The following is a 24,400-nucleotide window of genomic DNA, read 5'->3' on the forward strand; positions in this document are numbered from 1 at the left end:
GGATCAAGAATGGCCCTGTGGGTGACAGTGAGCTGCCAGACCAGCCCAGAACATCTCATTTTCCTGTACGCTTACCATTGACTCCCAGGCAGCTGCAGACTTCCCCTTCCATCATACCAAACATGAAGGCTGCCCAAATACACAGGTTTTATTCACATTTATATTGTTGCAGGTGTCTTACATGGCTCTTGCTGCTTCCAAGCACAACAAACAAGACTGTTCCAACTGTCTATGTAATTGAAAGAATCACTTTATTTACTAGTGCAGACTACAGGAACCATCCCATCTTTTCTTTTCAACACAGGTGTGCTGAACATCCAGTATATCTGTTCAATGAGTATAGAGAAATGCAGGATGGCAGACAAGAGATAGTGAACAGCTTTGCATTTCTTATTTTCTATAGAATCCAGTGCCCTGTGGGTCAAAGGTGCAAACGGAGAAGTGTTTCTCTCACAGGTAGACAAATATCAAACCACTTCTATGTCTTTACAGCAGAAACAGCCACTTTATTTCCCGTTCTCTTAATCCAGAATATTCAGTCAATTTATCTCGACTGAAAGAAGGCAGTGTCATGTTTTGCAACACAAAAATCGGTGCCAAAGACTATCATATATGGGGGAAAAGAATGAAGACCATCAATTCACTAAGAACACCTGGAACATTACTTGAGGATTAACAAAAAATTTCAAATGAAGACCAAAGATATACATGTGTGTAGACTTAAACACACACACTCACAGACCTGCCGAGTCAGGAAATGTGTTTATGCTGTGTAATTGGCAAGAAAGCTTACAATTCAGTGTCAATGAATATTACATGCACGTGGGAACAGCAAGGGGAGAAATTTACCCCTGAATTCATCTTCGCAGAAGCCTCTCATCTCTGACTTCACATAATCTCTCCTATGGTAGCCTCCTTGTCTGGTCCTCTGAACCTGTGTGAGTCGAGAGCTCATTTTTAAGTACATGTTCTCTTAAACAAGGCATATTACTTTAAGGTGAGGCCTAGACGTGCAACACAGCATGTATCTACATACATGCACATAATACATGCATACATTAAAAATGTAAGACACTTGTGCAACTCTTCATCATACGCCATGAGCACACATCATCCTGTGAATATATTTTCTGCCATGAATTATTCTATTCCTGGATGAACACAAGGGAACACAGCTATGCACATATCAATACCTTGTTCAGAAAAGTAACCACAGAAAAGGGCTGAGAAAATTCACACATTTGCAATGCCACCTTGAAGCCACAATTCATTCTGATGCAATATTGTATTTTTATGTTACCCTCCCAAAACTGTTTAATAAAGGTTTTTTTCATAGCAGTAAAGAAAACATATGCCAAATGAATGGCCCTTCTATTAAGAAACAATAAATACATCAGCTGCTTTTCCTTATATAAAAGCGCAGACATTTCACTAAGCCAGAGGAACAGCAAGTCATGTTACTTCCTTTGTATTTCTCCAAATCCTTTAGCAGAATTACCTCTTAATTACTAATATCTGTATTTCTACAAGTATAACAAAGGAATACCTTTACAGAATAACAAGTACTTTGAAGATTAATTAATAACCATATTAGTATCTTTACTAATAAGAAACTGGATTTTTCAAACTCATCTGCCCACAGTACAGCTGACTGCATTACATATCTGACTCTCTGTAGAGAGATAACATTACTAGACATTAAAGCTGCTTGACACATGGCAGCACTGTGAAGGAAATTAAATCCAAGTATAAAAATCATCTACAGTCTAATGCCTCTTTAACAAGGCAATATAAAAGTATTTATAGTACTAATGAAGACTGGTTTGTACACTTCAGATTTGAAATAGTGGTAGGAGTATGAAAAATTTGGCCGATAGTCTTTATATGACCTAGAGTGCCAGGCTGGGCAGCAGATTAAGCTGAGGCAACATCGTGCTGCCAAGAGTAACTAGTCTCCTGCAGGGATTTTTGAACAAATGAACGTGCTCTTGAGCTGCCTAGTTTGCAAGTCAGCTTTATCAGCATAAACAGAGATCAGTTGTTTATGTAAAGACACTAATATAAAAATTCAGCTTAGTGTCAAACACACCTCCTCAAGAGCTCTGTTAACTGGAGGCAGCAGAAAGTCAGAGGTGATAAACATTTCAAACTGATTCAAAGCAAATGCAAGGTGACATATAAATGTACTTACCCCTGCCAAAAAGGATTACCTTGTTTTTAAATTTTTATTTAATACCTACTGTTAAAGCACAAAGAGGACACAGAAACATTCATCTATAAAAGGTTTGATACAAGTGATATAGTCTGCTAATTTAGCCTCCAAACAGTCTCTCAAAACCTGTGTGAAAATAACTCTGACAGAAAAGCCATTATCTCTAGTATCTAGTATCTTGTGCAAGCATTCTTTTTCCTTGTTTCATCAGTTTGTCAAGTAACAGTTTAAAATTCCCAGCAGGGAAACAACTGTATTGTGTTCTTAAGTAGTTATTTCAGCTGGGTCTCAATATTCCAAATCTACTTTGTATCCAAAAGCTTCTTACACTGAAATGAAACCAAATAAAAAAACCTGCTTTTGTGTTGTCTTCCCCTGAAGACAACAAAATTCTATGAAATCCTTGAAGTGCAAACTTTGCAAGCAACCTGTTCTCTAACTTCACAATTTACTTGTTCTGTCTGCATAACAAGTATTAATGGTGGGTTGTTTGTTGTATTTACAGCAAGTTTATTGGGGAGAAGGGAAGTATTCTTTTACAAATGAGCCATGTTCACTATTGAGAGTACTTCCAAAGAAAGCATTCAGAAAGCAAACCTGAACATATTACATTGACAATAATTTTTCAATATTTTAACATCGGCCACTCAAAACTGGTTGTGTTATTAGCACATACACTGATCTTTAAATATACTACTTCTACATAAACAGTGCAAATCTCAATATTCACATCAACCTGAAATTAATGCTGCAATTACTGTTGACATTCACATCAAGAAAGTAGTAAACCATTTCACATCAGCAATTCCAAAACCTCAGAATGCCATTATTAATATTAAAGAAACACAGAACAAATACATTGGGCTTCGAAGCCTTGTTTTGATACACACAATCCCTGTAAACATGGATGTATTTTATTTGTCAATACTGATATATCTGATATAATTCTATAAATAAAACCACTGATATAAACAATTCCTATAACCTCTTTTTGCATAGGGTTTGGATTAAGGTTACTTTAAGATAAAGCAAGGTGTTAACAAAATCCCTTATATGATTAGTCTTCCATCACACAAATGTAGGCATACGATTAACTTTACACAAGGAGTCTCTCTGACTTCAGTGAACACTTACACACGTAAGCATTTGCAAAACTGGAGTCATCTTTAGCACTTAAGTTACCCCTAGTCTTTGAGAATATGAGCAATAAAAAAGCTCAATAAATTTATAAAATATGCTGATTTAAAAGTTTATGCTGATGTTTCTGTAAGTCACATTTATGATTCCAAACAGTTATGTACATACTATACTATCACAGTAGGAAATACTTCACTGTAGAACACCACAGTGAACAAGTTGTGAAGCACAGTGTTCAATGTAATTTCCCTTTAGGATTCCCAGTGCATAAGTTGTTAACATCTACACTACACAAGGTGCCCAAGTCTAGTATTTGTTATATACACTGTAAAAGCAAGATAAAGATAGCTTTGCGGTTTAGAGTAAGGAATGAAAACAGTGGGTAATATACAGGCATTCACTCCTGCAAAGTACAGAATTCTCCTTCACAATGACCACAACCACCAAATATGGTGGATTTCAGGTCATTCAACCCAGTAAAACAGTGCTCAGCACCTTGTAGGGAGAGAGATCTGAGTGCACTTTATTATAAAACATCTCCTTTTGATGTTATAAAGTGCAAAAAAGAAAACATATATTCTAAGATTTTACAGTCACTATTAACCGGCCATATTTGCACAACGCAAAATTCAAATAACTCGGTGTACATTTTATATGGACCCTATAATAACAAATGTTGAAACTGGAGGGTTTGCATATTTAAAAAAATCTTAGTATTTTAAAGTTATTGTGTAAATACAAAAAGAAAATATAAATTATAATTAATTCTTGAAATAGATATTTTAAGATGTGACCATTTCCCAAAGCATTCAATATGAAATTTTACTTTCTCTTACAGCATTACGTTTTAGAATCTGTAAAATATTTTAAAAGTTAATAATTTCAAAAAGTAGAAATAAAAATTATTGTATCATAGAGACACCTCACCTTCTCAGACAACATTTACCCTAGATGGTTTTTTAAAAATTAAATAAATAATAATAAAAAATATCTAAGACTTACATTCCCAGTTGCTTAGAACAAGATACATGGAGTTACATTTCAAAACAGCGTGAGTTCCATAATGCTTCATTTTGCTCTTAAAACTCAAATAAATGGGATAGAATATAACTAGAAATTTAAAAAGCCTTAACTACACTGTTTCGTTGCATTATACCAATGATTCCTTACATGCATGAAGAATCACATTCTATGGCATTCTTCACACAGCTGGGTAAAAGCAGAAGATACAAGACTTCTGTAGATGTTACAGAGCTTTCCTTTCTTTGAACAGTGGGGAAGAAATAGTGAGGAAGATTCTGACACCGAGAAACAGTCTTCCTCCAAGCTGTACCACAAGCAGCTCCTCACCTTGAGCTTGACTGCACACTAGTAATTTAGCCCTAAGAGAATACAACGTTGGTTGTAAAATAGTATTATATCATATCCAGTGATACCAACCTTAATGCTAAAAAGAAATGCAATGAAATACAAAGCTAAAAAGGAATAATTGAAATACATTTTTGAAGCGATAAACATATTCCTGTAGGCTGTAAGCCAAAGGGAGGAAGGGTCGGAGAAGACAATATAGGTATTAACAAGTTTATAACCACTTAAATCTTCAAGACAAGATATTCTCTGCTTTTCAGTCAGAGAACTGGAAGATGGTTTCTGGGTTATTGCTGTCTGTAGGGTTTGTTGGCTGCAGTGTCTTTGTAGGTGTAGTTTTACCATGAGAATGAGAGGAAGAAGAATGTGAACTTTCACTGGAGCTGCTACGTGTCTCTGTGCTAGTACTTGTTTTTTTCATTTTCCTTCTCTTTGCAAGAGGTGCCTTGTCAACATTCTGGAGACAAAATCCTTCCCTCTTGTACTTGTTAAAGGCCTGTTTAAAAACAAAAGGTAGTGCTAAGCTCTTCAAGACATTTTATGGCTTGTAGCATGTTATGAATGTTCCATGGAAAGTCCAGACAAACTGTAATCTCTTAACAGATTCCTACTAATTCTTACTGTAGCTATCACAATCACTTTACTAGCCTTTATAGGTATTTAAGAAGTGATGCATAACATTATTAATTGGCATCTTTGCCTCCTCGCTTCTTTTAATTTAGAAGTATTTTTTATCAGGCCTTAAAACTATTTAAGACTACATATTCAGTAACTACACTTAGTTAAATTACAGTTTTCCTTTTAGCCCAAATCACGTTGCATTATCAGGACCTCCCCAATTCACAATTCTGTTTTTTTTCTTCTTCTTGGTAATAAGTATCTGCAAGTATTTCAGCACAAATCTGCTCAGTTTCAGTTTATTCTCTGTACAGGGAATCACAAGAATCATCACTGTACAATACAGCTGCCATTCAAATATTTTTAGTGAATACATCAGACAAGCAAGTTCATTTCAAAAAGTACCCATGACATTGAAAAAATAAACTAGATACAGTCCAGAAATTTTACCTCGAATTTGTACCTACAAGGACAAAAAGTCAGTTACTTAAGCTAAATAGAAAGGTTCTACTCTTTTACAAAAGCCTATGAAGATCTTTTAATAGACTTATCTCTAAGAAACAGAATATTCATAACAGCTATTTCATGAATAGCTGTCTGTCAGTCCTCAAAATCCCATTAGTATAAAAGCCTTCAAGAAATTTATTCCTGCCTCATCATTCATGTTTCCACTATACTCAATCATAAATGTAAGATACGGTTGAAAAAATGCAGCTATAAGCAACCACTGAATTATAAGGAAAAATACATATTTTTTAATTAAGAGAAAACACAGAATTATAGAATCATAGAATCACTACGTTGGAAGGGACCCACTGGGTCATCAAGTCCAACCATTCCTAACACTTCCTAAACCATGCCCCTCAGCACCTTGTCCACTCATCCCTTAAACACCTCCAGGGAAGGTGACTCCCCCACCTTCCTGGGCAGCCTGTTCCAGTGCCCAGTGACCCTTTCCATGAAAAATTTTTTCCTGATGTCCAGCCTGAATCTCCCCTGGTGGAGCTTGAGGCCATTCCCTCTTATCCTGTCCCCTGTCACTTGGGAGAAGACAGTATTCGAGGTGCGGTCTCACCAGTGCCGAGTACAGAGGGAGAATAACCTCCCTGGAACTGCTGGTCACACCATTTCTGATACAAGCCAAGGTGCCATTGGCCTTCTTGGCCACCTGGGCACACAGCTGGCTCATGTTCAGTCGGCTGTCAACCAACACCCCCAGGTCCTTCTCCTCCAGGCAGCTCTCTAGCCAGACTTCTCCTAGTCTGTAGCACTGCATAGGGTTGTTGTGCCCCAAGTGCAGCACCCGGCATTTGGCCTTGTTAAACCTCATACCACTGGTCTCAGCCCAGCAGTCCAGCCTGTTCAGGTCCCTTTGCAGAGCCTTCCTACCCTCCAGCAGATCCACGCTTCCACCCAGCTTAGTGTCATCTGCAAACTTGCTGAGGGTGCACTCAATGCCTTCATCCAGGTCATTGATAAAGACATTGAACAGGGCTGGACCCAGTACCGAGCCCTGAGGAACCCCACTTATGACTGGCCTCCAGCTGGAGTTAACTCCATTTCCCACCACTCTCTGGGCCCGGCCATCCAACCAGTTTTCAACCCAGGAGAGTGTGTGCCTGTCCACACCAGAGGCAGACAGTTTCTGAAGCAGAATGCTGTGAGAAACTGTGTCAAAGGCTTTATTGAAGTCCAAGAAGACTACATCCACAGCCTTTCCCTCATCCAGTAGTCGAGTCACTTTGTCATAGAAAGCGATCAGGTTAGTTTGGGAAGATCTGCCTTTCATGAATCTGTGTTGACTGGACCTGATCACCCGATTCTCTTGCACGTGCTTCATGATAGCACTCAAGATCACCTGTTCCATGACTTTCCCTGGCACTGAGGTCAGACTGACAGGCCTGTAGTTCCCCTGGATCCTCCCTGCAACTCCTCTTGTAGATGGGCACAACATCAGCCAGCCTCCAGTCTAGTGGAACTTCCCCAGTCAGTCAGAACCGGTGAAGATAATGGAAGGTGGTTTGGAAAGGACATCCACCAGCATCTTTAATACTCTTGGGTAGATTCCATCCGGCCCCGTAGACTTGTGGGTGTCTAGCTGGGCAAGCAAGTCTCTAACCGCCTCCTCTTGTATCATGGGAGCCTCATTCTGCTCCTCTAACTCCTGGGTTTGTACACAGGGGGAATAACTTCCCTTACTATTAAAAGCTGAGGCAAAGAAGGCATTAAGTACCTCAGCCTTGTCCTTATCCCCTGTCACTGTTGTTCCTTCTGCATCCAATAGGGACTGAATATTCTCCCTAGTCCTCTTTTTCTTGTTAATGTATTTGTAGAAAGATTTTTTATTATCTTTCACAGACTTAGCCAATTTGATTTCTAGTTGGGCCTTAGCCCTCCTGATTTTTAATCTGCATGATCTAAAAATGAGATAATACAAAAAACTAGATAACACATCACAAAATTTAGCACATGACAGAAGTTTTCTTAGAACTTACATGAAATGTGGCTTTGACATATGTATGCACCGCAGCTCCCGAAGACCCTAAGTTATCAGGAGTCATTAGAGGGTTGGATGACAACTGGCTGCCATCCTGAAGCCATTCGTTGTATCTCAGGCTGGACATTTTAATTCTTTTGTTCGGATCCACTGTTAGAAGTCCTGAAAGAAATACATAATATTCCCCTAAAATCTTAGATAAATTTATTTTAATAGAAACTGCAATTAGTTTTAAGAATATCTCATGCATTGCTTTGATAAGTCAATCGTGACAATACTTATCCTAGGTAGGGCAATATTTATAGAATCATAGAGTGGTTTGTGTTGGAAGGGATCTTAAAGATATCCAGTTCCAATCCCCCTGCCATGGGCAGGGACACCTCCCACTGGACCAGGTCCCATCCAACCTGGCCTTTAACATTTCCAGAGGTGAGGCATCCACAGCTTCCCTAGGCAACCTGTGCCAGTGCCTCACCACCCTCATCATGAAGAATTTCTCCCTAATGTCTAATCTAAAGTTTCCGCCTTCCAATTTAAAGTCACTCCTCCTCGTCCTATCACTACAAGCCCTTGTAAACAGTCCCTCCCCAGCTTTCCTGTAGCCCCTTCAGGTACTGAAAGGTGGTTACAAGGTATTCCCAGAGCCTTCTCCAGCCTGAGCAAGCTCAACTCTCTCAGCCTGTCCTCTTAGCAGAGGTGTTCCAGCTCTCTGACCATCTTTGTGGCCTCCTCTGGACTTGCTCTAGCAGATCCATGTCCTTCCTGTGCTGAGGACTGCAGAACTGAACACAGTACTCCACGAGCTCTCATGAGAGCAGTGTAGAGGGGTGAATCACCTCCCTCAACCTGCTGGCCATCCCAAGCATTATGGCCATCCTTAACCTAGATAAGGCATATAAGATTTTATACTGCTATCTTCTCCATAAGAATCATTAAATGCAAGAAACTGCTGTTCAGCTGTTTGATAATTCACCTCTTTTCACATGAGGTCAGATCTACCAAGTAATTTGCTCACTTAAAACCAGCCTAGGATGAAGTTCAAGCCTCAGATTCTCTGCATGATCCACTGAAAGTCTGAATCTGGAGATGCCTACATTTTTTTGCAGAAAAATTCCTTACAAGCTTGCTTCTACAGTAATTCGAAACTCCACCTTAGCAAAACTAAGACTGATGTCTAACTCATGCTGAAAACATAATCAGATGTTCAAAAGCTTAAGGCAAATCAAAGCATGGCAAATGTGAATGAAGGAACTCAGAAATACAGTAGTCTTGGTACATGCGCTGAAAAATAGCCCAAGGAAAAGATGATAGTAAGACATTAATTTTCTGGGAATCTCAGCCTTTAAAACATTTATCTCATAATCTGGTGTTTTTACTAAAGAAAAAAATAAAAGAACTCTGCTTTTAAATATGTTTTATAAGAATGAATTCATTTTTTTCTGAAGCTCTCAGTGTCCTCTAACCTTGCCAACCTTCTATCAGCATCTCACTACATTAGAAAGCTCTTTGCTAAACATACAAACAATTTGTAATGCCATTTTGATGTGTCCATCTTTATCTATAACTTGTATTAGGGGTCAGAACATAGCTCAAGCTGTGCATACTACTTTGTCACTTTAGGCATTCTGATGCTGATCACAGCAGCCAGATACTGTATAGTTCTCTAATTTTTATCATTTGAGATAAAACCACAAGATGCACAAAATATTTGTGAATACATACCTTGAATTAACTCCTTAGCCTCTTCAGAAACATTTTTCCAAGCTTCTCCTTCAAAGGAAAATTCTCCCTTTTTTATTTTCTTCATGATTTCCAATGCGCTGGTACATGTTAAACTTTTGTCTTGAGACTGAAATGGTACCTGTCCCGACAGCATTGTATACTGTCACGAGAACAAAAGTTGTATTAACAAACACAGTCTACATTTTTTGACAACTTTATTACAAATTATGGAGTGCTGCTGTTTGCAGCTGCAAACAGTTTACCTGCAATACCCAACAAAACTTTGACTAACTTAACTTCAGGACCATAGAAAATATTCAACATGCATTTTCTCTGGACTCATTCATATGTTTCAGGAAAGTACAAACCAAACACAATGGTATTTCTACCCAGTTTATATCTATTGAATCTCAAGTACTGCTTAAGGAACAATATCTCCACCCTGAAAAACATCTGTCTTTGGAACTTACATGTGCAGCAGTATTTTCACCTAATTTGAATTCAGCGTCTACCCAATTCAAGTCTGAAATTGTGTCAAGTATTTTGCATTTTAACAAAAAGTACATGCATAGAATAAAACAATAATTAAAAATCTCAATTACTCACCAAAATAACACCTAAACTCCACAGATCACAAGACTCGTCATAACCATTGTGATTCAAGAGCTCTGGGGCAGCATAATGAAGAGTAAAACATGGAGTCTTAAGAGGCTGATTATCAGGTGGTTTTAAACGAGCAAACCCAAAATCAATTATTTTTATTTCTGAATTATCAGTTTCATCTGTAAACAATAAATTCTGAAAAGCAAAGACAAAATCAATACCAGTACTGGGTAGAATATTGGTTAGAATATGTTTATTTACTACAGAAACCTTCCAATTACCTAGAGCAAAAGGGAACTTGGAGATACTGGGGAAAAATGGAAAAGTAGAAATAATGGTACTCTTGAGTTGTACGAAAATGTGATGTGCCTCCTGTACAGACAGGACGGTTCTGTCTAATATTATTAAGGAGCATGGTCACTTAGCAGAGAATAGTGGGGAAAATAATTCAGGGAACACTGACAAGGAAAAACCCCAAAAACGTCAACTTAAATCAAGAATTGCCTTTTTCTTCAAACAGCTGTAAATAGTTTCCACTTCCTTCACGCATCTTACAAATGACAGCTTTCTTGTGTAACTCTTGTTGCATGTCTTGTCTTGTGACTCAATAGTCTTTGGTCCTCAGGTGGTAGGTAACACTGAAGCCATATTGCTTTGAGCAAAGTAAAAGAACAATTTGAAAGCACATGATGGTGGACTAGAAAGTGCACTAGAAATAGCTCAGCAGTTTCACCAATTTCCTGGATCTAGAAGTCAGTATAGCTATGCTTCCTGGAAGAGACCTGGGACCAACAGTACTCAAGCACTGAAGGCCACCTAGCAGTCCAACCTTGAACCAATGGCCTACTCCCTACACACTAAGGTAAAGAAGCTTTGACACAGTAGTTAGTACCTGAGGATTCCAGCTTTACAAACTAGAATATGGCATCCGAGACTGTGAAGACAGACATGGGGTTATCAGATTGGAAACAGATTTAAGACAATCTGTTCTTCTTCCATGAGTATTCATATTTGTCAAGAAAGATACAAGAGTGAAGCTAAGTCACAGGAGAACTGACCAAGGCCAACATGAATTGTAAATGATTTCTACTCCCATTTCGAACTTCCAAGAGAACAGAAGAGAGCAAAATTTCACTTAGCTATTTAATCTATGCCGTGCTAGAAAAAGTCTCAGTATTGGAAATCCTATAGCCCTATGTAACTGTGTAATACAAAAGGTGAATGACTCAAAGCAATTAATTTCAAACTCATTAAGAAGAGGTGGGGGAGAAATGATTGCTAGATTGCAAGCAGATCAATAACAAGGACCTGAGAGCATTCATTACAGATAAAGTGGATAGCGGCTACAAACAAGTATTCTGTACTGCTGTTATAGCCTTATGAACAATCGGAAAAGCCAGTTTTCCATATTAAAACGCTGTGCAAAACAGATCTGAAGGCCTAATATCAGAAAACATATTAATACAATGAAGATAGGCAAATAATACAACCATTTTTTTAATAAATTTGTATTATATAGTCAACAAGTAAATAAATCACTGCATCAACATCTGTTTAAAAAGACATTTCTCAAAATAAAAATGAAACAGGTTATGTACAGAAAGAAATCTACAGTCTGAATGTCCTAAGCTTGGCCCAGCCTACTTTGATCGCGTCAATAAAGCATGTTTCATGGAAACTCACACTTAAAGCTATATTCCATATATATTAAAGATATATAAACATTCTCTCTGCCTTATTATGTTTTTTCTTATATCTCTAGAACCCCATTTACATATTAATGACCACTTCACAGAAACAGTCCTCAAATCCTCTACTGAGAGGCTCCAAATGGTCACCTATGGTACACTACTTCTTTATTTCTAAGAATTTGCCATTTTCTATCCAGTACTTTTCCTCTATTTTGCATAGCAATGTATGTGACCTAATCACTGTTACTTAAACCCAAGAGTCTTCCAGTCCATATAATTAAAAAAAGCCTTATCCTTAGTGACAAGTAACCAGCCATATCTTTTAAAATACACTCACCTGGAGCACATGAGTTGTTAAAGTTGAACATCAAATGAATCTGACTGGAATCGTTAGAAAAGCAACAGAATTTCCTATATATCTTTTTCTGGAACTGTGCATTCACTGACCACATCTATATTGGGAAGCCTACATATCCTATACTAAGTTGATGCCTGTACCCAAAATAGTAACTTTCAAAACAACAAGCAGGAAGGAGACAGGCTGCTGAAGTCCAACTTTGTGGAGGTAACGTATTCTGTAAACTGCCTTCCTAGCCCTTGACTACGTGGACTTTCCCACACTTCTGTTCTGAATGTGATGTAGAATTGAGGACTGCCTAAACCTACTATGCAGTTGACGTTCTGCTTTACAGAATCTGGCCTTTATATTCAAGATGGTAATAAGACTAAAATCATGAAAATAGGAAGAGACTAAGGGTTGTGGGTTTTGCCCTTTCAACTAATGACTCGTTACAAAAGCTGTTTTCTTTCTTTGATGACATCAGAAGAGGAACTTTTTCTAAGAGTCACATTTTCAACTGACACATTAGAATTTCACCATAGCCCCCTCTTTTATTTAATTGTTTAGTTAGTACTGAGACTCCAAGACAGAGGTCTTTTCAAACACATTGTTTTTTAAAATCAGTCCAAAATATGTTTAATGCCAACACCTAGCAGACTTCTTTACCCTTTGAATTAGAATTACCATAAAAGAAGCAAGTTTGTATTATACCAGAAGGTATGTTAGAAAAGGATGAAACATGGGTAGAAATGGTGGATGATTTTTAGCTCCAGATAGAAAAGAAGTAGCTATTTCCTCAGATATGATGACTGTAATCGCCAATACAACTTAACATCCTTACTGGATGAACTAACATCAATCTACACTATTCTTGGGCTAAAGAAAACTAATACATATCCAAGCCCATTGTTGGCAAAAAAAAATGAGCAGATATTGGCTCCAGGATGCAGAACAAAGCCAAGTAGGCTGCATTAGTATGTGGTCCATTTCGTGTTTAATGAAGACAGAAAAGTTTGTCACAGCCACCTCCAAAACAAGTCCTACTCACAGAATGAAGATCAAAGAGGTGGAAACGTACTCAAGCTCTGCTTGTAAACTGTTTCATACAATCAATACATACTTACCACTAATGAAAACTGTCCCCAAAAAGGCAAAGAACGTTTTTGAACAAGTTAAGAGTGCAAATTGCTTTATAAAATTAAAAATGTTTCCTAACGGTTACTTTTACCTATAAACAGAAAAGTACCTACATAATTTGCTAAGTAAAAGTGACAACATTTTAATAAAAACATAGAAGTAGAAAAATCTCTAATAAAAGCTGGATGAAAAAAAAAAGTTACATTCCTGATATTCAATAAATTAGCATCTAGACACATATAAGCAAGTGACTATACTATACCTCAGGTTTCAGATCTCTATGGACTACTCCTACATCGTGCATGTGGCTCACTGCTGAAACAAGTCTGCGCATAATATGACTGGCTTCAGTCTCACTGAAATGTTTCTTTTTCTGAATACGTTCAAGCAATTCTCCTCCCTTCAGCAATTCCATTACCAGAAAAGTGTGAAGCTGGAACAATGAAGAAAAATGTGGGATGTTAGAAATTTAACATTACAAACCAAAATTCATTTAAGAGCTAGGTGCTATTCTGGTTCTCAAAATTTGAAGAAATAAAACTCCTATCTGCTTATAGCAATTCAGAAGGCCGATAAGCAGCACCAAATTGCATCTCAGCTGATATTCTTCCCATCAATCTCACTGAGGCTGAAGAATGTTGATGCATTCCCAATGACCACCCATATTTATTTACAAAAACGCAATGCCATTTAATGTAGATGAATGAGTTTGTAGGGAGATTAAATGCCTTTCTTTAGGCTAACAAATAAAGCTGGGAAAAGCTAGACTTTCTGTTTAAGCCTATTCTGATGTAGGGATACATTTCTATTAATATGCATAAGGAGTTAGCCATTTAATGTCACCAAATCCTTTAAAAGCACCCTGCAACTCGATAGTGAAATCAAAAATTATCTAGAATTTCTTCTGATTACACCCCCTGAAAAGCAGTATCCAAAGCTACTCCGTCATTGGAATCAGAATAGAACTCTTCCCAAACTATTACAGAGTATGTTTTTTTTAAATTAAAAGAACTAGTAGTTGTTTAGATGGTCATTCTCTTCAAGACAATCAAAAAGCAATTAAATTCCTTGATTATAAGACAACAACATTAGCACACAATCAAGTCCGATTTAAATATCTTGCCATTAAACATACATCAGACTTCTCAGGACAAGAAACTGAAGTTAGGATTCGCAAGAGGCAATGGATGCAGGCATGTGACGGCTTCTAGCATTTCCTCCCACTGAATAACACAAACAAAAGTAATATTTGCAAGCAAAGAAAAAGATATCCAGGAAGAGGTCAAAAAATGAAATTCAAAGAGAGTCAGTCAGGAATAGAAGATGCACAGTATTTAGATATCACAGACCAGAAGCAGAGCTATTTTGACAGAGAGCAGTAACACATCTTAGAACAATGTGTCTACTAGTCATATTGCTAGTAGTACTTGTGAGATACCATCTCCTGCATATTCTCTTCATGTCTCAGCTTCCAAAGAGCTGACAGTAAAGACAGAAAGGAGAAAGTCTTTTCTCCACTTGAAAACTTCTTGTTACTCTCCAAAACAGGCTGCAACTCAATACTCTTTGGTTGGATTACTAATCTAGAATTTGATCAGACTGATATCAGAGCAAGTGAAAAACAGTTTTTAAGACAAACTGCAGAAATGTCAAAACTAGAAAACTGACAAATTCTGGCCTGTAGAATACTGTGCATGAGTAATCTGGAAGATAACCCCTGGGAGCTGCCAGAAGCAACTACAAATACAATGGCACGGTTGGTTGCAACCAAATAGGCTACACTCAGTGCAATCTGTAGAAGGTTTTTTTAGACACTCCCAACTATAGTCACTTTATTGAACAGAAAGGGAAAAAATGTCCTGTCCTACACATATGTACTCATACTGTACATAAAAAAAATAGAGGCTTCCTTACCAATAAAGAATACAGTAGAGATTTTTCACCCTCTCAGCTCATTTTAGAAGTGCTCCAAATGAGCGTTCTGCTGGTCCTTGTATAAACATCATAATGTGGATAAACTGGGATGCAAGGGGAGGCAAGAGAGCCCACGTTCTGTTACAAAATCATAGACTATAATTGCACAGCAGTTTAGGTTAGAAGGGAACTCTGCAGGACATCTGGTCCAAATATCTAGCTCAAACAAGGGTCAGCTTCTAAGTTAGATCAAGTTATGGCTTATTTCGTGATGTAGAGCTTGCACCACACTAAGGAAAAAGACAGCTAAGGTCTCAAGACAAACCGTAAAGTCATCAACATATTTTCAAATAGAGGCTTTACTTTCACATTTGGTAATTTAGCAAGCTACTTGGTTATCTCCATTAAGTTACTAATACGTAAGAAAAAATGTTAGATATGCAATCTTCATATGAGGGACTTCCAAATTATTTCACAAATATTATTTTAAGATTCATGACAGGCCCAAGGCAAGGTGATTAGGTACCTCGGTATCATAGATGTGGAAATTGGGCCATGAATATATTGTATGATGATTAACAAAGTAGATCAGGGACAGAAACAGAATCCGGGACATAAATTCTTCCAGATACTTTTTCTGATCTGCTAGAATAACTGCAAGTACCCTTGAATGCAGAACTTTTGCTTTATCTTCTATAATGACAAGATAAAAGCCCTAGGAAAAAAGTTGCCTTCACAGTGACAGTATGTTTAGCTCCTAAAAGTTCTTGTTTAAAATACCTGGTCATGATAAACTTCATGTAACTTCACTACATTCGGGTGTCCTTCGCAGAGTTTCAGAGCTGTTATTTCTCTCTGGGTGTTGGCTTCCATTCTGGAAAAATTGAGTAGACATTTTCTATCAATTTTACTAGAAAACTGCACATTCAAAGTGTTACACCTATATTTTTTAATTGCTTGAAATCCAGATTTTTAAATATTACAACTGCTTGAACACAATTAAAAACATACTCAAAGCTGAGTATCATGATTCCACATTCAAAGTAAGCCGAGCAAAACTCTCCAGATAATCCTGCAAGTTAGAACATTAAAAAACCACACCCAACTAAAACAATGCTTCTGATGCAACTGCAACTTGCTACAGCAAACCTTGAAATGATGCTACAGGATAGTTCCTATCTAAAACAAACCATTTCCTTAGTCCCAGGCAATATGACTTCACCTCTACTCCTACAAATATTTGCTAGTTCAGCTTCATCTCGAAGACTGAAATTATTGGCCTAATCCTATTCCATTCTTATAGGAGGTAAGTACTTCCAAAGCTGTATAGAAACTATGAGCTCCTACTGTTAAAAAAATTAACATCATCTACATATGAACTGTCATACAAATAAACCCCTAAAGAGGCCATCGTAAAAATCTGGAGAAGCAACTAGCTCCAGAGCAAAAATTGTCACACAATCCTCTTTCAAGCACTGAAATCTATATCCAAAAGGAGTGAATCCAGTGAACATTACAATAATTATGTGAATGGGAAAGAGCAGAACATTTTATTTTCCACTAAATACACATGTGGATTTATTTTGGGCAATTAATGTCTGAAATTTTTTTTCCACAACTCTCTCCAAGAAAGGCTAAACCTGTACAGACTTAGAGAATAGTATTAAGGATAACACAGATAGAATCTCTCTCACCACATGTGTTTAATTTTTTTCTCTTAATTAGGACCAGAACCATGATGAGAATTTTGTGCAAGAGAATTGTTTTTCTGAAGGCTTCATATAGTCAATAAATAAACTACGCCATTCCACCTGCACCTCTGCTGATGCTGTTGCTTAATCTGAATGTGATTTTCAGATCCTTAAATTAAAACACTGACTCGGATAGTCTCTCTCTCTCCTAAACTCTCATGAAAAATCAGACCTAGGAAACAGATGAAAAAGGTTCAGTATCACGAACATAAATCTCTGAAATTTGTGCATGGATTTTTCTGAGTATTTCCCTCTATATGTAGTTACCATCTCAGATTTTAAACAGACAAGATAACAAAAAACAAACAGGAAGCTCTAAAACAGTAACTCAAGCAATTTAGAGGATTCCATTGTTTCATTTGCCTTCAGACACGCAGATAAATCTCAGATAGTTGGATGGAGGCATGTCCAGCACTATCAACAAAGCAACACCACAAAGAAACTCTTGATCTGAGCTTTCACCTCAGGTATCATGAAAAGGTCTGCCTAAGTGTAGGATTCACTTTTTTGACTCCTTTGACGGGTAGGAGTGAAAGACTGTCTGACTTCAAGGCAAAGGAGTTACTAGAAACCTATTACACTATTTCTTTCAGCAAGAGTACTAGCAGGGTGCTAAGAGGAACATTATTTACAGCTTAACAGTTTCAAAGCTGGCTTGCGTCCTGCCATTCAGAGTGCAGGCTTACTGCTACCTCTCATGAACATGCTCTGAGTATCCTCACAGCCTGCAATTCTAAAATAGTCTCACAGAACTCTTACCTTAGCCTGGTCCACCAAGATGAAGAAAAACAAACAAAAGACCTGTGAGTAATATAATTTAGGGACATAATCCCTAAAAGTTTAGTTCTATGGCAAAAGTCAGTACTAGTTTGCTCACCGTTATCCAGAAACAAGAGATACATCAGTTTAAAATGAGTTAGTAGTACTGATCTGCAGCTCTGCAGGTGCCACAGAAAAAAATTACAAAGATAGACACTAGGCAGAGATTTCCAGATTAAAATACCCAGTTGCACGTATTTACTACATACTACTTGTCTAACATCTCATTATAATGACCAAAATTCTAATTAATGAATCGTATAGGTTGAGCTAGTTCACTGTAAACTACATACCTGGAGTGGGATTCAGCAGCCTACGCATAGGACAGCCGGGAAGACACCAGCCATGAAGACATCTACACAGAGGTAGTAGTCACAAGACTGATGGGAACTGAAGGACAAATAGGACACCAACAAATGCTAAAATGGCAATGTGTAGATGCTAATGTTTAAGTTACTGAATCCCACTGCTAATGCCTACTCATTCAAGCCTCTCCGGAGGCTGCACTAATAGTTTTGAGTAGGCCTCCATTAATCGTAGCAGATCTTGGAAAATTGACTCAGAAAATTTGACTTCAGTGTCTTATTCTCAAACTTATCCTGTCCAAGAAGCATCTGAAGAAACACTTAAGCCTGGTGTGCAGTTACTTATAGTTTAGAATATCAGAGTTACAGCCAAATGTCTTGACGAAGAGATAATTGTGAACTATCATTCTGACAGCAGAATATTTATACTTTCCTCTCCTGACAGTATTCTACAAAACACTATGGACATACTTACTAACGAACACCGCAGAATGAAGCTAAAAATCCAACTATCCCTCAAAGAATCCCTTACCTTTATCCTTCTCTGGGCAGAATCTGCCAGAGAAATCTATTCCGGAAGAATACCAGACTGTCCCCATGTATAAAGCAAGTCAGCTGAAATGTTCTCTTCAGAACACCCAGGAAACAAGATTCATCTTACAACTTCCTAGTCTAATTCCACTTTACACACACACACTCTCACTCTTAATTAGATCTGAGGCAACCCACACTATAGATCCTTCTTAAAAACCATGTCCTAGGCAATCAATCGGGCTGCTTAGGAATGGGAGCTAGCGTACACCTGCATTCAGTTCACTTATGTCTAAAGATAGGAGGGCCTTATACCTTACTTGAGTTAGCAGCAAAATTAGGGGAAATTAGGGTAGAATACAACTAGGAACCACAAAAACACTCTGTAGGTTTCATCTTGCGTCCTCCCCAACAAGAATAACCATCTATTTAAAAAGACACTCAGAATCTCTTAAAGGTCATAAGATTACTGCAAGTTTCTGTAGATTCTTCAAATAGGAAATTATTTTAAAGTCATTTTTCCACTTCCAAAAATGCAGTGAACATTATTCTAATCCATGGCTGACAGTAAGAAAAGAAAATATTTTTATTGTCTTATAGAATATTTATACCTTTTGCTAATTATTTTTACTGCATACTCTTGGCTAGTTTTTCTTGTGTAAGCACTTTCGACAATGGAAAAACTTCCTTCTCCCAATGGTTTCTCTTTCAGATCCAGTTCATAATGGTGATAAAATGGAGAGTCCTGTTAGGAAACTGTCTGTATTTAGTTCTGCAGAATACTTTTAGTATACACAGTTAAAGACAAAGAGTAAAGTTTCATGAGAATTTTTCATCTACATTTAAAATTGTAAAAGAGCTCTCTTTTTGATAAAACAATTTTAACTTCTATTTTATAAAACGCACAAACTTTATTCTAATAGCCAAAGAGACATTTACATTAGATTAAACAATCAATAAATAAATCATTACTACTACAATAGCATAAGATACAAGATATTCAGACAAACAAGATCAAAGATGGCTGTACATACATCTATCCACAGAACTATGTGCTTGCTTGAAGACATCACAATAGCATGTGTTCATATAAGGCTTCACATAACAATCCATACTTTCGGGCAAATACATCACACAAAGAATTCTGATACAATTAAAGGAGCTTCAAAAATAGCTATAATGGCTGACTAAATAGTAACTATCAGGAGTCAAATTACTATCACCTCTATACTTCAGTTTCTGGAAAACTAGGCGATCATCTCATTTTTCAGATTAAACTTCAACCACTTCTTAGCAGTGCCACATGCAAATTATATGCTTGGATCATCTGAGGAGCCATTACAGAGAACAGATAAATGCATAATGAGTATTTTGTAATCTGTAGCCTAGCCTGTGATTGCTGTTCTGAAAGTTACATGCAGTTCCAAGTAAACTAAATTAATTCAGCTCTTGATATTATTATTACCTTCATCATAGCACTTCTGGCAATAGTTGTACTTCCAGGCCGTTCATCCCCCATATAAAACTGAAGAGGATCTACTATAGCTGCATTGCGTTTAAACAAAATAGAAGGTGCAACGAAAGAATATCCCTATGAAATTAAGACATCAGAAAAGGGCATGACTTGAAATTGTTGTACATGAACTATTACAGTGCATACAGAACATAAGAAGTTTCAAAGAATTTTTCGAAGAAATCAGGATTTTCACAACATAATCCAGAAACCATAAATGGCTCCTTAATTGGGAGATACTACTTTGTTGAAGTGAATAGGTATCTTCCTGGAATTAGTTACATGATTCTCCACAGTTATAGAGAAAACAATTATACTACAAGAATTCTGGTAAACAATGCTAAAAATCTGGCCCAGCTTCAGTTGCTTTGCAAAAGTGACAAACGCTCATACTTCAAACTAGCTACCTTCCCAGAACAGCTTTAAGTGAAAACATGAAACAGTTTCTATGTTGTGATTTAAGCACCAAGCCATTTTAAATGGAAAACAAAACAAGCATATAAACGATGTGCCCAGTTTGACTATCATAACAAGAACAGCTGGGACTACCACTGCAGGAGGAATCAGATCGTATTATGACATGCATAAATTGCTTGCTCTAGTCAATACAAATCTAACAACTCCCAAATTATGATGATATATTCCTGTACATTGAGCATTTAGCTGCTCAAAAAGAGCTAATAAAAAACAACAAAGCACAAAGGAGAGGAGAAAAAGCAATCTGAAATGCTGTTTTAGTTCCAAGTTCAAGACTGCACAGGAGCTGGTTTTGCCCATCCAGACTGTGCAGTCCCAGAAGGGATCATTCTTTAATAGCATGGAGAAGATGATAAGAAAATACTGATCTGTCTACAGTAGTCTGGTAACCAAGGACTCCTACAGGACGTGGGAGACCTACTTTCAACTCTGCAGTTAGCTCCCACTTCCTGAAGGAATACCCCAACCAGAGCATAAGGTGGACAGAGGTGAACTATGTTCCTGGTGTCGAAGCTGGTAACTCAGGCTGATGGAATCAAGATGACAAGACTTATAAGGTAGGAAGAATCAATAGAGGAGAGGCTGACTTTAGTCCAGCAGGTAGGACATTCCGCTGGGAATGGAGAGATGTGGAATTTTATGTTCGCAGTAAGACTGTTTCCACCTTTCTTATTTTGCAATTGCTGAACAAACAGCCCTGGGAACTGGGATTGGATATTTCACAGCCAACTCCCAATAACTCAGAAAGCAGAGGAGGGATAAAAGCTAGCTACACACATGGAATTGTTCAAGAAATAATTATTTTTTTTCAGATTAACGTTAATTCTTAAAATACCTGAAATATTCTTTCTGAAGTCTGAGGGGTTGCTGCAGGAGAATACGTTGGATCCATTTCTGTAAACTCTTCTGCAAAATTACTCACATCCAACTCATCTCTGATTACCGGTTTAAATGGAGCAGGTATTTTTTTGGCAGCTAAATCCTCCCAATTCATATTCTAAGCCAAAACCAGGAAAACAAGTTTGAATCAAATGAAAATTTAACAGAAACAGATACTGGAAAGAGACTTGTCCAGAAACAGAGTCCTAACTCCACTTGCTATCTACCACAGGCAGATGAAAAGCATTCAAATTATGCCCTAATAATTTGTTTAGGTAAAGGCAAAAATTATCAGACTCACTTGTGAGCAGACAGAATCCAGTTGGAAAAAAAAAAGAAAAAAAAAATTCAACACAAAGATTAAACAGTGGAGATAAGCCAAACAATTAGTGTGACAGCCCCTAAATTTCTTCCTCTGTTTCAGAGGAAATAACATTTATATTTTTGTACACAATAGCACATGCATGTATCTTCAACTCTTCATTTCTGATTTCTATGCTTAATTACTAATCTCTGCTTCTAGAATGGTGAGAACAAACTGCCTCTGGATTCTTACTTAAATGCATGGCTAGAAGAAGGAAGGTTAGACGTCGTAGTTATGAGAAAAGGGCTCTATTACTGTAAAGGAGTGCAACTAAAACAAAGACTACAAAGTGTTGCAGGAGGAAAAAAAGATGTATCTTCCAAAAGAAACAGTGAAAAAAGCAAGTTTAACTCTACTTTGTCAGACTTGCATATAAGGAAAGAAATACAGAAGGGTTGAGAAGAGATTCAGAGGTTAAAAAGCCAAGATGCTGTTCAAGCTGGATATTATGATACTTACACTGAAAATATTTACCTTTAGTTTTATATTTATATAAGGTTTAATTTATATTACCAGATTTAAATATGCCAAATTTACACTAATTAGTAATATATTTAGCTTCAGAAGCATTAGAAATGTATACTTAGTTTGTTCAAAGAAAGCACACAAACAATTTTAACTGTAATGGAGGGAACAGTATACAAATCCATTTTTCCCCATTGTTTGAAACCAAATCTCAACAATTAAAATCTACTAAACAATGTTAAAGCTTTAATTAGGCAAAGGATAATGCAGAAGGGGCCCTTACCACCAATAGTGAATTTTACCAATACATGAAGTTTTACTAATAATGTTAGTGGCAAAATTCCTTTTAAAAAAACCCATGACATATAATTTAATTGTTTTCCATTAAACCTTCGCGTTTAAAGCAGTGCCTTTCAGCCGCTTCAAATGAGTGTTAGAAGCAGATAGAATATATTAAAAAACTACCATGTCCTTGTAGTACGCACAAAATCCGCATACCTAAGCACATGCACATTCTTACTAACTTCAATGCAATTCTTCGTGCAACTAACGTGCATCTAAGCTACTCCCCTAACCAAAAAGTCATGATTTCTTTAGACCTGGACTTCAAAGGCACTAAATTAGAGTAAGCACTACGTGGGGAGTTTTGGTTTTTGTTTGCTTTACCTGAAAAAATGGATGCTGTTTGATTTCATCAGCATCAGTGGGACCACAACCTAGCCTCTTCTTGGGGTCTTTCATCAAAAGACGCTGAATTATATCCTTGGACACTGCACTCATTTCTTGTGGGTACGGTGGCTCACTTTTTAATATTCTCCTGTAAAATAAATAAAATAATTATTTGGTAAATACTTAATGCATTGAGTTACCATGCTAATTGTAGCATTTAACATTCCACTAAAACTTCCATTGTAGTCTGAGACAGGAAGATGACAAATGTGAAAATAACTTCTTTTAAAATAAATAAAAATTTGAGGAAATTATGTCACTTAATCCTCAAAAGAAAAACAATTCTCATTTCATACATACTGAGCTTACTATTGCTATTCAAAAGAAGTCTCATAGCTACCCAGGTAGCTCCCCAAAAGCAGTCAAAAAAATAAAAAACAATTTCAATGTCAAAAATTATTAGAAGAAAGAGAGAAAAAAAATAATACATTTGGGCTGTTTGAGGTTTCCAGGCACCTTGAATATCACATGCAGTGCTCATGCTCTACTCTCAAAAGGAGGTACTGGAACTGCAAAAGTTTTAAAGAGTAGCAAGATTCATCAGAGATACAGAATATGTTTCATACGAAAAACTACAAACCAGAAAGGACTACCTACCTTAGTGAAAAGGGGATTTAAGGGGACTGGACACAGCATTCCTCTCAAAACAATAAATAGTAAAGAGAAAGTGGATAGGGACCTCACTGCCTCTTTCAACACTAGAACTAGAAACTATCAAATAAAGCTAGTGGAAATTCAATATCTTAGAAGTCTGAGTAGAATCACATTTCCATAGCTATCAGTTTTATAAAGAGGAAGGCAAGTTTTTCTTCAGTTATTCCCAAAATAGATATTTGAAACTAAGGACTCTGAAGGAAAATTGAGAATTTACACACAGGCAACACACACCAACAGCACATCAACAGGTTTAAAAAGATACACACACAGAAAACCCTCTGCATAGAGAATTACAGAATGACTGAGGTTGGAAGGGACCACTGGAAGTCACCTGGTCCAGCTCCCCTGCTCAAACACAGTCACACAGGGCTAGTTGTTCTGAGAGACAGCCTTTCGACTGTCTGCAAGGAGGGAGACATCACCACCTCTGTGAGCAACAGATACCAGTACCCAGTCACCTTCACAGTAAAGAAGTGTTTCCTGATGTTCAGAGGGAACCTCCTGTGTTTCAGTTTGTGCCTGTTGCCTCTAGTCCTGTCACGGGGTACCACTGGAAAGAGCCTGGCTCCCTCTCCTTTGCACCCTCCCTTCAGAAATTTGTACACACTGATGAGATCCCCCTGAGCCTTCCCTTGTCCAAGTGGAACAGTCCCAGCTTTCTCAGCCTTTCC

The 24,400-nt window shown here is 37.4% G+C and overlaps 1 protein-coding gene across 1 annotated transcript in view; it reads right to left on the reverse strand.

The window, feature by feature from the left end:
• Positions 1–979: 979 nt before the first annotated feature.
• Positions 980–24,400, reverse strand: part of RPS6KA5 (ribosomal protein S6 kinase A5) — an 81,966-nt gene continuing 58,545 nt past the window's right edge. The window contains 10 exon segments of the mRNA XM_054069102.1: positions 980–5,213; positions 7,831–7,994; positions 9,555–9,714; positions 10,161–10,352; positions 13,588–13,758; positions 16,020–16,113; positions 19,257–19,390; positions 20,111–20,236; positions 21,471–21,632; positions 23,010–23,160. Of these exon segments, the coding sequence (XP_053925077.1) occupies positions 4,974–5,213; positions 7,831–7,994; positions 9,555–9,714; positions 10,161–10,352; positions 13,588–13,758; positions 16,020–16,113; positions 19,257–19,390; positions 20,111–20,236; positions 21,471–21,632; positions 23,010–23,160 (1,594 nt within the window). The 3' untranslated portion in view covers positions 980–4,973.

The sequence above is a fragment of the Cuculus canorus genome, chromosome 5, assembly GCF_017976375.1.
Source record: "Cuculus canorus isolate bCucCan1 chromosome 5, bCucCan1.pri, whole genome shotgun sequence".
Lineage (NCBI taxonomy): Eukaryota > Metazoa > Chordata > Aves > Cuculiformes > Cuculidae > Cuculus > Cuculus canorus.